The sequence below is a fragment of the Carcharodon carcharias genome, chromosome 14, assembly GCF_017639515.1.
Source record: "Carcharodon carcharias isolate sCarCar2 chromosome 14, sCarCar2.pri, whole genome shotgun sequence".
Lineage (NCBI taxonomy): Eukaryota > Metazoa > Chordata > Chondrichthyes > Lamniformes > Lamnidae > Carcharodon > Carcharodon carcharias.
In genome coordinates this window covers 10,293,135-10,307,661 of record NC_054480.1, presented here as the reverse complement: position 1 = coordinate 10,307,661, position 14,527 = coordinate 10,293,135, and the positions used below count along the sequence as shown (strand labels likewise).

Sequence of the window (14,527 nt, the reverse complement as noted above, 5' to 3'; positions counted from 1 at the left end):
ACTGTAAGGGACCTGCATTTGTCTTCACCTTGCATACTTATAGAAGCTTTTACAGTTCTCTGTTATGTTCCTCGTAAGTTTACTCTCATACTCTATTTTTCCCCTCTTAATCAATCTCTTGGTCCTCTGCTGTATTCTAATTGCTCCCAATCCTCAGGCTTGCTACTTTTTCTAGCAACTTTATATGACTCCTCTTTGGATCTAATACTATCCTTAATTTCTTTTGTTAGCCATGACTGGGCCACTTTTCCTTGTGTTTTTGTGCCAGAAAAGAATATATAACTGTTGCAATGCATACATTCGCTCCTTAAATATTAGCCATTGGCTATCCACCGCATGCCTTTTAATGAAGTTCTCCAATCTATCTTAGCCAATTCACGCCTCATACCTGCGTAGTTTCTTTTGCTTTTGGATTGGACTACTTCACTTTCCAACCTAAGGAAGAATTCTATCATGTTATGGTCACTGATCCCTAAAGGACCTCGCACAACAAGATTATTTAACCCCTCCTCAATGCACAAAATCAAATCCAGGATAGCCAGTTCCCTAGTTGGTTCCTTGACATACTGGTCTAAAAAACTATCTTGTACAGGCTCCAGGAATTCATCTGCCACAATATTATTGCTAATTTAGTTTGCCCAGTCTATATGATTCTACATCTAGATTTTCTGAGCCAATAACCTCTCTATTGCACTGATTTCATCCTTAACTAACAATGCCATGCCACTTCCTTTTCATTTTTGCCTGTCCGTCTTAAATATCGAGTACCCTTGGATATTCAGTTCCCAGCCTTGGTTACCCTGCAGCAATGTCTCTGGAATTACAATCATATTGTACCCATTTACATCTATTTGTGCTTTTAATTCATCTACCTTATTGTGAATGCTCCGTACATTCAGATACAGTACCTTTAGATTTTTCTTTTTACACATCTTTTTGTTGTACTATGGCCCTATTTGCTGCCAGCCCGTTTCCTCTGCCTTCCACTTTTGCTTTTTAGTTTTCTGTCTTTCATTTCTATCTTTGTTTCCCTCTCTTGTGTCTCCCCACTCAGATTCTGATCCCTCTGCCACTCTAGTTTAAACCCTCCCCCACAGGACTAGTGAATACCCCTGTGAGGATATTGGGCCTGCGTGGGTGCAACCTGTCCAGCTTGTGCAGATCCCACCTTCCCCAGAATCGGTCCCAATGCCTCAGGAATAGCACGTGGCACTGGGAGTAATCCTGAGATTACTACCTTTGAGGTCCTGCTTTTTAATTTATTGCCTAGCTTCCTATATTCTGTTTGTAAGACCTCATCCCTCTCTTTACCTATATCGTTGGTACCGATATGGACCACGACCTCTGGCTGTTCACAGTCCCCCTTCAGAATGTCCTGCGGCCGCTCAGTGACATGCTTGACCCTGGCACCAGCAAGGCAACATACCATCCTGGTGTCATGTCTGAGGCTGCAGAAATGTCTATCTGCTCCCCTTATGATAGAACCCCCTATCACTATTGCTCTCCCACTCATTTTTTTCTCCCCCACCCCTGGGCAGCTGAGTCACTCGTGGTGCCATGGACTTGGATCTTGCTGCTTTCTCCTGAGAAACCATCTCCCCCAGCAGTATCCAAAATGGAAACTCTGTTAGAGAGGGAGACGGACCCAGGGGACTCCTGCACTCCCTGCCTAGTGCCTTCACTCTGTCTGACGGTCACCCATTCCCTTTCTGCAGATCTAAGCTCTGCAGTCCTGCCACATCCAGTTGTGAATGGTGATGGACAATTAAAATTAAACAGCTAACCAGAGGAGGAGGCTCCATAAATATCCCCATCCTCAATGATGGGGGAGCCCAGCACGTCAGTGCAAAAGACAAGGCTAAAGCATTTGCAACCATCTTCAGCCAGAAGTGACGAGTGGATGATCCATCTTAGTCTCCTCCTGAGGTCCCCAGCATCACAGGTGCCAATCTTCAGCTATGCGACGCCTTCTGCTATTTTCCACCTTTTTTATATTTAGTGTTTCATTGCTCCATTTATTTTACCTGGATCGGAGCCACAAATGCTGCTTCAGGATTCTTAAAAGCCTTTATCTTCTCCTTTTGTCCTGTTTTCCAGTTGTTAAGGAGTTTGAATCTAATACTTCCACCTTTTATAAAATGATTCCATCGAGGATGAATACTGAACACAGTTTTCCTTTATTTATATAATTTTTTATTCTCTCCTCCTCTTCCCCCATTTCCACTGAAGTTTTTTTTTATTTTTTAAACCCGGTAAGGTCTGAAATAAACCTTGAATATTGCTGTGAAATTATTGGAGTTTTAACTATAACTTCTGCTATTTTACCTCCAGTCCTCACAGTTTCACAGGGTGGGTCAGTTTTACTTGGTCAAATGTGGTGTTAGGGAAATCATTGACACTGTACTAAGACCAGGTTATTCATTCTGTTTCCTCTGTTGTTTAGCTGCACTGCAAGCTCTAAAGCGCAAGAAGAGATATGAAAAGCAGCTGGCACAAATCGATGGCACACTGTCCACCATTGAATTCCAGAGAGAAGCACTGGAAAATGCAAACACAAACACCGAAGTTCTCAAAAACATGGGTTTCGCTGCCAAGGCCATGAAAGCTGCTCATGAAAACATGTAAGTAGATCAGCATTTTTGGTATGTTAACCTGTGCAGTAAGACAGCCACAGGGATCCACACTGGTGTGTAATGTGTGGAACCCGCACCTCTTCCCAGCTCTCCCACCGTCTACAGGGGGGGGCAGATACAACGTTTGATTCATAGAAAACCTAACTTGTCATATATAATTGGACTGTGGTAATCCAGTCTGAGGTGTTGTGGCACAGTGGGTGGTGCCCCTGCCTCTGAGCCAGGAGCTCCAGGTTCAAGTCCCACTCCACGACTTGTTGGTCAAGGAAGGTGCGTTCATAACGCAGTCAAACAGGGTGAGTATCTGCAAACCCTTCCAACACATGCCAACGGCAGGCGGTAAGGGTGGAAGAGATTCCTGGTCAGCCATGTGATGGAAAGAAAATTGGAGCCTCTACCATCACTATAGCTCCGGACCGCAACAAAAAAGTACACATTACCACCAAATCTTGCTCTCCTTGGCGGGGGGTGCCAGTTGGCTCTGTTGCTGAATGGCCAGTGTGGATTATTTTGGTGCCAACAGCACAGGGTTCGATTCCCCTTCTGGCTGAGTTGGATTCGGGACCTGTCACTTTACTGTAACCATGGTGGAGGTTGTGGCACTGTGGATCGGACCTGCCTTCACACAGATACTGAAGAAGAAGCCTGACAGCTGGATTTCATACTTCGCATCATTTGCAGTGGAACTTGGGGCCTTAATGGTGCGGTAGGTTGGACGTCACCAATTTACTGCTTATGGATGCCATCTTTTGTCTCTCTGAGAATAAAAGATTCTGCTGGTTATAAAGTTTCTTTGGAAAATGAGTTCGGTCACCTCAAACCCAACTGCTAATAATTTTTGAGTGAGGTTGCTCCTAATAGAACCATAGAACACTACAGCACAGAAAACAGGCCATTTGGCCCTTCTAGTCTGTGCCGAAATATTATTCCGCTAGTCCCATTGACCTGCACCCAATCCATAACCCTCCAGACCTCTCCCATCCATGTATCTATCCAATTTATTCTTAAAACTTAAGAGTGAGCCCGCATTTACCACGTCAGATGGCAGCTCGTTCCACACTCTCACCACTCTGAGTGAAGAAGTTCCCCCTAAACCTTTCCCCTTTCACCCTAAAGCCATGTCCTCTCATGTTTATTTCTCCTAATCTAAGTGGAAAGAAACAAATTTTGACCTCCTTCCTACTGCGGTCCAGCTCATGAAAATGATCACTACAGGGACATGGGAATGAAGTGGGGTCGCTGGGAATAACTGATACACGCCATGTTATCAGTATAAAATCAGAGCCATTGTTTCCGGGCAAAAGATGGCTTAGTTTTGTAATTCATGGCTTGTTGTCATGCTGTTGTATGTAAATTTCTTCAAGTATCTTGCTGCAGTTTTTGATATGCTTCCTACATTGAGCTTTCACTGAATAAGTAACACTCAGGGTAGCCACTGGAAGTTTTCCTAGACTCGCTGACTGAGCTCCTTTGGGAGTTTTAACTTCTCGATATGAAATTGAATCTTATAGACCAAAAGAATGCTTACCCTTAAAGCATGAGTGGTCATTGGGTGAGTCACTGCAGGTGATCAGCACCTGTAGTTATACAGGGTGGAGGGAGGAAGAAAATTGGTGTGAAAAGAGGGGGAAAGACTTTCCTTGCCTGGGTTCCTGTTTGTCATGCTGCCTGGATCGTTATGCAGAATTTCCAGTGCATTCAGGCCAGCTGGTCTGTGCTGCTGTTTATGATCCATGGTAGCCTCCTGCCAACCTCTTCATCTAATCCCAGCAGCATATCCTTTGATTCCTTTCTCCCTCGTGAACTTAACTAGCTTCCCACTAAATGTATCTAATCTACACCTCAACAAATCCCTGGGGTAACAAGTTCCACATTCTCAGCACTCGCTGGATGAAGAAGTTTCTCCTGAATTCCCTATTGAATTTATTAGTGACTATCTTATATTTTTGACCTCTAGTTCTGGTTTCTCATGTAGATTGAAACATCTTCTGTCTGTCTAACCTATCAAACCCTTTCATAATCTTAAAAGTAGTAATTTGGTAGCCTAGAACTTGACTTTTGCTGAACAAAGACATTTTGTCGAAACTTTTTGTCTTGCACTCATCAGGACAATCGTAAGAATACCAATGTCAGCGGAAGCGACAACTTTATGCTGTATGAGAAGAAAGTGCTGATTGGTTGGATCAGAGTCCACTTGCCAACCAATTAGCACTCTCGGTTTTAAACTAAGTAGCGGGGACAAGGGTACAACTTTGGGAAGATGTGGTAAATCAGAGAGACAAGACAAAGGAGAAAGGTATTATTACAGGAAATGAAAAACAGACCGTGACAGAAAGGGATAGAGAGTACAGATCTAATAGTAAATCAACAGATGAAACTAGAGGTTATAAAAAGGATAAAAGGATAAAACTAAAGACTCTGTATCTGAATGCACGATCATTCAAAACAAAACAGATGGACTGAGAGTGCACATAGAAATAAATAAGTATGATTTAATAGTTGGAGGAGGCCATGGATTGGGACCTGAATATTAAAGGGAATAGGACGTTTAGAAAGGACAGGAAGCAAGGAAAAGGTTGGGGGGGGGGGTGGGGGGTGGGGGTGCGGCTCTGTTAATTACTGATGGTATTAGCACAATAGAGAGGGATGACCTAAGTTCAGAAAACCAGGATGTGGAAACAGTTTGGGTAGAGATGAGTAATGGTAAAGGCAAGAAATCACTTGTGGGAGTCATGCACAGGCCCGCTAATAGTAACCACATGGTAGGATGGAGCATAAAGGAAGAAATAATAGGAGCTTGTCAGAAAGCCATGACGATAATCATGGGGGAAGTTAATCTATATATAGACTGAAAAAGTCAGATGGGCAAAGCTAACCTGGATGAGTTCATAGAATGTTTCAGGGATAGTTTCTTAGAACAGCATGTTCTAGAGCCAACCAGAGAGCAGGCTATACTACACCTGGTATTGTGCAATGAGATGGGATTAATTAATGATCTCACAGTGAAAGTGCCTCTAGGTAGCAGCAACCGTAATATGATTGAATTTTACATTCAGTTTGAGGGAGAGAGGAGTGGGTCTGAGACTATGTTTTTAAACTTAAGTAAGGGCAATTATGAGGGCATGAAAGCAGAGCTGGCTAAAATGAATTAGCAAATTACGTTTAAGAGATAAACCAATAGAGATGCAGTGGCAAACATTTAAGGAGCTAGTTCAGAATACACAGAATTAATACATTCCAATGAGTAAGAGAAAGTCCAAGGGCCAGACACCCCATCCGTGGTTAACTGGAAAGATTAAAGATAGCATTAAACTTAAAGAAAAAAGTATATGATTGTGCAAAGATAGGTGGAAGGCCAGAAGATCGGACAGAATATAAGGAACAGCAAAGAATGGCTAAAAGATTAATAAGGAGGGAAAAATTAGAGTCCGAGAGAAAGATGCTAGAAATATAAAAACAGTTTGTAAGAGTTTCTATAAATATTTTAAAAAGAAACGAGTTAACAAAGTGAGCATTGGCCCTATTGAAAGTGTGCCTGGAGAATTGATAATGGAAAACAAACAAATGGCAGGTGAATTGAACAGGCATTTTGCATCAGTCTTCACTTTTGAGGAAACAAGTAACATCCCAGAAGCAGCTATAAATCGCAAAATGGAAGGGAGGGAGGAACTCAGTAAAATTACAATCACCAGAGAAGCGGTACTGAATAAATTGATGGAGCTATGGGTTGACAAGTGCCTGGGTCCTGCTGGACTTCATCTTGGGGTATTGAAAGGATTGGCTAGTGAGATAGTTGATGCATTGGCTTTAATTTTCCAAAACTCCCTAGATTCTGGGAAGGTCCCATTAGATTGGAAGATAGCAAATGTAACTCCATTATTCAAAAAGGGGAGACAGAAAGTGGAAAACTACAGATCAATTAGCTTAACATCTATCATAGGGAAAATGTTAGACATTATTAAAGAAGCTGTAGGGCACAGTGGGGAGGTGATGGCATAGTGGTATTGTCGCTGGACTAGTAATCCAGAGACCCTGGGTAATGCTCTGGGGACCTCGGTTGGAATCCCACCACAGCAGATGGTGGAATTTGAATTCAATAAAAATCTGGAATTAAAAGTCTAATGATGACCATGAAACCATTGTCAATTGTTGTAAAAACCCATCTGGTTCACTAATGTCCTTTAGGGAAGGAAATCTGCTGTCCTTACCCGGTCTGGCCTACATGTGACTCTGGACCCACAGCAATGTGGTTGACTCTTAAATGCCCTCTGAACAAGGGCAGTTAGGGATGGGCAATAAATGCCAGTGACACCCACATCCCTTGAACGAATAAAATGTTTGGATAAGTTCAAGATATCAGGCAGAGTCAAGATGGTTTTGTGAAAGGGAAATCATTTTTAACCAACTTATTGGAGTTCTTTGAGGAAGTAACATGTGCTGTGGATAGAGGGGAACCGGTGTATGTACTGGACTTAGATTTCCAGAGGGCATTTGATAAAGTGCCACATCAAAGATTATTGCAGAAAATAAAAGGTCATGGTATTGGGGTAACATATTGGCATGGATAGAGGATTGGCTGGCTAACAGGAAGCTGGGAGGAGGCATTTTTCAGGTTGGCAAGATGTAATGAATGGTGTGCCAGTTATAATTTATATAAATGACTTGGATGAATGGATGGATGGGATGGTTGCCAAATTTGCTGACGACAGAAAGTTAGGTAGGAAAGTAAGTTGTGAAGAAGACATAAGGCTACAAATGTATATCGTTTTAAGTGAGTGGGCAAAGATCTGGCAAATGGAGTATAATGTGGGAAAATGTGAAATTACCCATTTTGGCATGAAGAATAAAAGAGAAGCATATTACCTAAATGGTGGGAGATTGCAGAGCTCTGAGATGCAGAGGGATTTGGGTGTCTTAGTACATGAATCGCAAAAGGTTAGCATGCATGTATAGTAAGTAATTAGGAAAGCTAATAGAATGTTGTCGTTTATTGTGAGGAGAATTGAATACAAAAGTAGGGAGGTTTTTCTTCAGTTATATACAGACTGCTAATGAGAACACATCTGGAGTGTTGTGTACAGTATTGCTCACCTTATTTAAGGAAGGATGTAAGTGTTTTGGAAGCAGTTCAGAGAAGGTTTACCAGATTAATACCCAGAATGGTTGGGTTGTCTTATGTGGATAGGTTGGACATGCTAGGCTTGTATCCACTGGAGTTTAGAAGAGTAGGTAGGTGGTGACTTGACTGAAACTTATAAGATCCTGAGGGGTTTTGACAGGGTGGATGTGGAGAGGATGTTTCCTCTTGTGGGAGAAGCTAGAACTAGGGGTCACTATTTTAAAATAAAGGGTCGTGCATTTAAGACAGAGCTGAGGAGAAAATTTTCCTTTGTGGGTCATGAGTCTTTGGAACTCTCTTTCTGAAAAGGCGATGGAAGCAGAGTCTTTGAATATTTTTAAGGCAAAGGTGGATAGATTCTTGATAAACAAGGGGATGATAGGTTATTGGGGGTTAGCAAGATTCAAATTTCAGGTTACTATCAGACCAGCCATGATCTTATTAAATGGCGGAGCAGGCTTGAGGGGCTGATTGGCCTACTCCTGCTCCTTGTTTGTATGTCCTGATGAGTGCAAGACGAAAAGCTTCGACAAAATGTCTTTCTTCAGCAATAATCTTAAAAGTTCTTCATCAAATCACTGTCAACCTTTTCTAGAGAAAAAAGCACCAACCTGTTGAATCTTAGTTCTAGTATCACCCCTGTTGAGCTTTTACACACCTCCTGTGGTGGCTCTATCTTTTTGTGTAGCATGGAAGGTGTCATTGTAGTCAGATGTTCAGTGCTTTTGCTGCTCTTTCTATTTAGAATAACTTGCAGTGTTACATTGCAACAGAGTAGATTTATCTGAACTCTTCCTGGATCCAGGACTTTGCAAGGAGGAGCAGTAATGGAATCAGCTCTTCCTCCTCATTGAGCTATTGGCAGATAACATCAATGCATCATGTCATTGGAAAACGGGCTCCTCGCGTCCTGTTGTAAATATTTACTGTTTTGTTGGCCGTCATCCACTGTTGTAGATATTTTTCCTTCCACTTGTTTCTCTGGAAGGGGCTGACTTGTCCTATGGTCCCATTGCACACACCGACACCCTCTCAGTTCTTCAACTGGCAAGCCTTCCAATGCATGCACTCCCTAGATAGTGAGTATCAGTGGGTAATTTTACCATAGAGCGTGTTGTAGCCAACCTGATCCCTTCCTTGCCAGACCATATCTGAGTACACAGCTTTACACAGTGAGCGTCGCTGGGTGACAGAATGAGCAGTGATTCCCTCCCTCTGAGAGGGAGTCCAGAGACCAGCTATAGCAGCCTGTTTGACTGCCTTTTGCTGAAACTGCAGAGTAAGGCTGTGACTTTTCTAGTCAGATTGCACAACCCAGTGTGGTACTAAGCCAGTAATCTCACTGGACTATAAAGTACCAGACACAGGAGCAGCAATTGATTTTGATGCCTTTAATGTTAGGCAGAGGAGCAATTCAGTCAGAATCACCAACTGTTTCACTCTGCAGTGAGCCCCTACAGACACCAGGCAGATATACATGAGGGAGAAAGAAAGAGAAGGATATGTTGTATGTAAAATGAGTTTGGCCACCTCAAATCCAGTTACTAACAATTTTTGAATCAACATCTGCAGTATTCTGCTTTTCGGGTTTGTAAGGTTGCTCCTAATTTTGACTTTCTTCCTACCAGTGTCCTACTTGTCAAAATGGTTGTGGGACATGAGAAGGGAGCAGGGTGAAATGAAGAAGGGTGAGAGGGGACTCGTGGAGCTTAAGCACCAGCATGGAGCAGCTGGCCAAATGGCCTGTTTCTGAGCTGGAAATTCTGTGCAACGCTCTGTAATATGCCTCTGTGCATTCAGTCATCTAGCGTGGCAATCTTACCTGATTTTACCCCCTTTCCCCTGCCCATAATTGCTGAGAGGTAATTGCAGCTGCTCTAAAGCCACCATCAGCTGCCTCAGCACAAACCAATCTTCTGCTCTGTTTACACACCGGCTAGAAGATCATCTCCCACAGTTGACTCTCTCAATTTGAAAGTCTCCTTCTAAATAACTTATTTTCCCTCCTTTCCTCCCCTCTGCAATCCTACGCATCTCCTTAACTTGTATCTCAGTTGTAAGGTTTGTTGCTCTCAAACACTGTGACCATAAAGTGATGCTGCTGGACTTAAAAATATAGAATCATAGAATGGTTAAGGGACAGAAGGAGGCCATTCAACCTGCCAAGCCCTTTCTAGCTCTTTGAAAGAGCTAGCAATTAGTCCCACTTGCCATTGCTCTGCAATTTTTCCCCTTCAAACATTTGTCCAGTTCCCTTTTGAAAGTTATTATTGAATCTGCTACCACCATCCCGTCAGGCGATGCATTCCAAGCCATTGTAACTTGCTGTGTAAAAACATGACAGAAAAACTGACAAAACCCAGTCCTCAAACCTCCTAAGGTAATACAGGTAAGAAAGAAAAAAAAATTAGTCCTATGGTTTGTACTTTATAAATATAGGATAACACAATGGTTTCATGATGTATTTTTTTTGAATTTAAGGGACATTGACAAAGTAGATGAATTAATGCAGGACATCACAGAGCAACAGGACTTGGCACAGGAAATCTCTGAAGCAATTTCTAAACCAGTAGGGTTTGGTGAAGATTTTGATGAGGTAAGTGATGCTTCAAATGCTGAAAATGATGTGGAACCTGAAGCAGAATCAATGGGCATATGGTTCCCAGGTACCCATTCAAACTGCTGAAAAGATTAGTTTGACCCTATAGACTCCCTCACAGTTTTCTAAGTGCTTTTAAGGAAGGCTATTGTGAAGGGGTGGTGGTAGTAAGTCTTTTGTGGGGAATGGTGGCTCAAGTGTGCCCCATTTGACTTTATCTGCACTCTTCAGCTCAAAACGTTTTCATGCTGTAAATTGTTCAAAGTTTGAGCTATAAACTGAGCATGGCGTCTAGGATGGGACCAATAGCCTTACCCAGTGAAGTTTAAGGATTGAGAAAGAAACACGGGAATGACAGAGAATGAGAGTGCATTGGAGTCACATTGGATGCAGAAAGGCAATAGAACAATTGCATTGAGAGAGAGGAAAAGTAAGAAAAATGTCAAATCTGACATTTTTTTACATCTCCAAAAACAATTTACAGAAATGAGATTGAACATTTGTTCAATTTCTGGACCAGAGGGGTTGGTTGGCATTGCATTAACAATTAATAAGTTGCTTGTGCGCTTAATTACCAGGATTAACTTTCTGTGGCGAATTTAACAGGAATTTATAATGCAAATCCAGAAAATTTTGAAAATAACAGGGAGACTTAGGGTGAGATGCTGTTTGGGTGAAGGAAACTAGGAGTGGCGTAAATCAAACGTCTCATTCTGAAAATTTGGAACTTGCCACGTCTCTTAATCCCCTGAACTTGCTAGCCAATTTACACTAGCAAAGATATGCCTTGTTAACATGCTGTGTTTTTCCACCAACATCCGGCCCAATCCCCTTCCAATTTCCATTATGTTTGATGGAATGTTTAATGAAGTGGTTGTACAGCAGCCTTGCTTCAGTACCTGTCCATTCAATTCAGTTGCCAGTAATGCTACAAAAGATGTCTTTTTGAAAATGCAACTAGTGCATTGCTAGGTTGTGCTCTAAATAATGGCACAAGGGAAACTGTCAACTGCACTTTCTTTCCAATCCCCAGTCCCTCAACTCCTTTCTCACTGTACAATTGTGAGGGATGCATGCACATGAGAATTGCATATCTCACATTGTAACTGAAGCTGTTGGGGGTAGTTGGGGAGGGAAGAAGATCCCTCTTTAAGCTGATGGTAAAGCGATGTCCAATGTCCAGTCTAAAAGTGTAGTGTAGAAACCCAAGCTTAGCTTGGTACGATACTCCTTCTATATAAACATTTGATTTTGGGTGACCTCAAGAGATTAAAGTGCTGGCCATGTCTCTCTGCAGGATGAGCTAATGGCTGAGTTGGAAGAGCTGGAACAGGAAGAGCTCGACAAAAACCTACTGGAAATTGGAGGTGCAGAGAATGTGCCACTTCCCAACGTTCCTTCCACCTCCCTCCCAGCCACGCCAGGTAAGAGACATCTGTCCTACATCCCTCCCAGCTTAACCAAGAAAGAGCCATGAGATTAGCCCTGATAAAATTTCAGAATTCAATTTCCTTAAATCAACTCTTACAAGTTAAGAAGCAGTGTTTCTTTGACGCACTGCGACCAATTTCACCGCTTCCTCCTCATCAGAATGAACGAAGGCGTGGTTGGGGAAAATCAGAGCCCAATTCTGGACAGGAGGAGGGGAGAATGGACTGGTACCATGGATAACTGAGTGCTCTGCAATTACAAACCACTGTGTTAGCCAATGTGTTGGAGGTGTATGCAACCTAAGGCAGGAGTTACATAGAATAGTGGAGGACATTCAGTCCATCGAGTCTGCGCCAGCTCTTTTGAAGAGTCCATATGCTCAGCAAACACTCAATCTATTTAAGAAGAGTCTCTAGCAATTACAGCAGACAGAGCTTGCAACTGAAACTACAGCAAAGCCCCTGATAAAAGCAGGATTATTTCACCGACAAAATACAGCGAGTGGATGGCGGTTACATAATACAAGTTGTGTGTAAAATCAACCCAAGGCACTTAAAGCAGTGTGATGCTGTGGCATGATTGAGAGAATGCCTCCATCATCTCCGTTCTTACTCCCCCCCCCCCCCCCACTGTGGTGTCACCAGCAATGGGTTCACTCCTTCATTCTGCAATATCTTAGTCTTGCCAACTCTTTCTGCCCCTTTTGTGTACCCACAGCACTTTTATTTTACAACCCTTGTGATCTTTGAGGGGCAGATGGCGCATTTGCATCAATTGAAATCAGTAAATGTACTGCAGTGAACCTTCATGCCTATTCATTTCAATGCAAATCAGGCACGTCTTGTTTTTCACAAGTCAGCTAGTGTCACAGCAACTTAATAAGTGGCCTGAGGGAATGTTTCTGTACATTGTGGTGAGTAGAGTGTGTGTACAGAATTATCCAGACCTGATTTTCGTGAGTCTCAGTGCTGACAGAAAGTTGAAACTTGCAGTACAGAATGAAGCCATTTGGTCCATCATTCCTGCTTGAAAGAATTGTCTAGTTAGCCTCACTCTTCCCACTGCCTGGCAGTTTTCTCCCCTTTAGATATTTAGCTAATTCTCTTTTGAAATTTACTATTGAATCTGCTTCCACCACTTTTATCAGGCAGAGCATTCCAGACTACAAGAAGTCTCCACATCTCTTCTCTGGCTCTTTCACCAATGACGTTTAATCTGTGTCCTCTAGTTATCGACCCTGCTGTCAGTGTGTATATTTATGTTGTTTCTTGTCTGCCTTTGTACTTAGTTTTTGCTGCAATGGGGACAAATGAGGATTGGGATTGTGTGGGTGCTGTGCGTTAAACAGGACGACGAGCTTCCTTTTCACCCTGTTTGTCTTTGCTTTCCACAGCCAAGAAGAAGGAAGAGGAAGAAGCTGAGATGCAGGAGCTGGAAAATTGGGCCGCTGCTATTTGAAAACAACAGGCATTTTGTAAAGAATGGACTTTGTTATATGTCGCAGTTGTGGGTGTTTTGTTATGCAGTGAAGGTCGTGAGCAGACTAAATTTCTGAATGGCCACCCGGAATGCATACTGGGGAGGGGGAAGAGGGAATGGGGTGTGCAATGTGACATTACAGCGTACTGTTTAGGAGGAGGAGCAGAGAGGGTAAAAAACACCCTATGGCACTTTTGTCCCAGCTTTTATTGGATTTTCATTTGTGTTGATGGTTGCGAGCTTCAAGCCCACGACTTCCGGTATGGCTCTTCCTTTCTTCCTGTGGGATCAGTGGCCCCATTTCACTGCCCCTTGTTATAATAAATCCTCTGTACATTTATGAAATAGAGACACAGTGCAGATTGATATTTGCAAGTGACTGAATTCCTGTAGCATGTCCATAACTGTTTGTATAATTGAGGTGAAGCAACTATTTGAAAATTACACCTGTAGTTGACTCGATTTCCTTTTCCATTCTGATTTCTTTTTTAAAAAAAATTCATCGTAGGAGCTCCTTGAAAAACAATCTGCAGAGGTTCTTGACTTATAAAGCTTGTTAATCATTTCCTTGCCCCTCCCCCTGAATATTTAAGCTGGCTAATCAAGTGTAGACCAGTCATTTACTGAGTCTGATTGCTCACCTAGTGCCTCTGCTGATTTTTAAAAAACGAGCATTTTAAATTTTTTTTGGAGGAAGTAGTCACTTTTTGTTGGTTTTTTTTAGTCCTGAGTGTTGGTGAGGGGACAGAGTGAGGTCTGTTTTGATTGTCCTCACTGGGTGCAATTTCAGGATACTTCCTTTTCTATGCCATGTGATTTACACAGAAGCCTATAAGATACTTCTAAATGCTTCTTTTGCTAGATGCTGCAATTTACCCACCACCCCACCACCCTGACGACAGGCTACACACAGCACAATGTTGCCACAATGGGACTCCTCAATCCCCTACAAAAAAAACACCTAATCCTACTTAAACCTGCTGTAAATATGTTAAGAAAGAAATAAAAGTTCCTTTTAATGTAACAAATTGTCTCCAACCGGGAGTTTAAAAGCTGAAGGCAGAAATGCTTGAAGTGGCGTAACTTGAAGTTTGCGTTATGGTTATATCCTATAGAAGCAGCTGGCGGACAATTGCTTCTCCCTCGATTAGATGTGCTCCGAATGCCAGCCATGTCTCGGTGGCGTTGCACTCCTGCCTCTGAGTTAGGAAATTGTGGGTTCGAGTTCAAGTCCAATTCCAAAGACTTGAACACAAAATCTGGACT

At 42.5% G+C, this 14,527-nt stretch overlaps 1 protein-coding gene across 1 annotated transcript in view; it reads left to right on the top strand.

Annotated features, from left to right (window-relative positions):
* Nucleotides 1-14,285, top strand: part of chmp4ba (charged multivesicular body protein 4Ba) — a 42,321-nt gene extending 28,036 nt beyond the window's left edge. The window contains exons 2-5 of the mRNA XM_041205204.1: nt 2,444-2,621; nt 10,234-10,348; nt 11,649-11,775; nt 13,176-14,285. Coding sequence (XP_041061138.1) covers nt 2,444-2,621; nt 10,234-10,348; nt 11,649-11,775; nt 13,176-13,240 — 485 coding nt within the window. The 3' untranslated portion in view covers nt 13,241-14,285. The remainder of the gene's footprint in view (nt 1-2,443; nt 2,622-10,233; nt 10,349-11,648; nt 11,776-13,175) is intronic.
* Nucleotides 14,286-14,527: the final 242 nt, after the last annotated feature.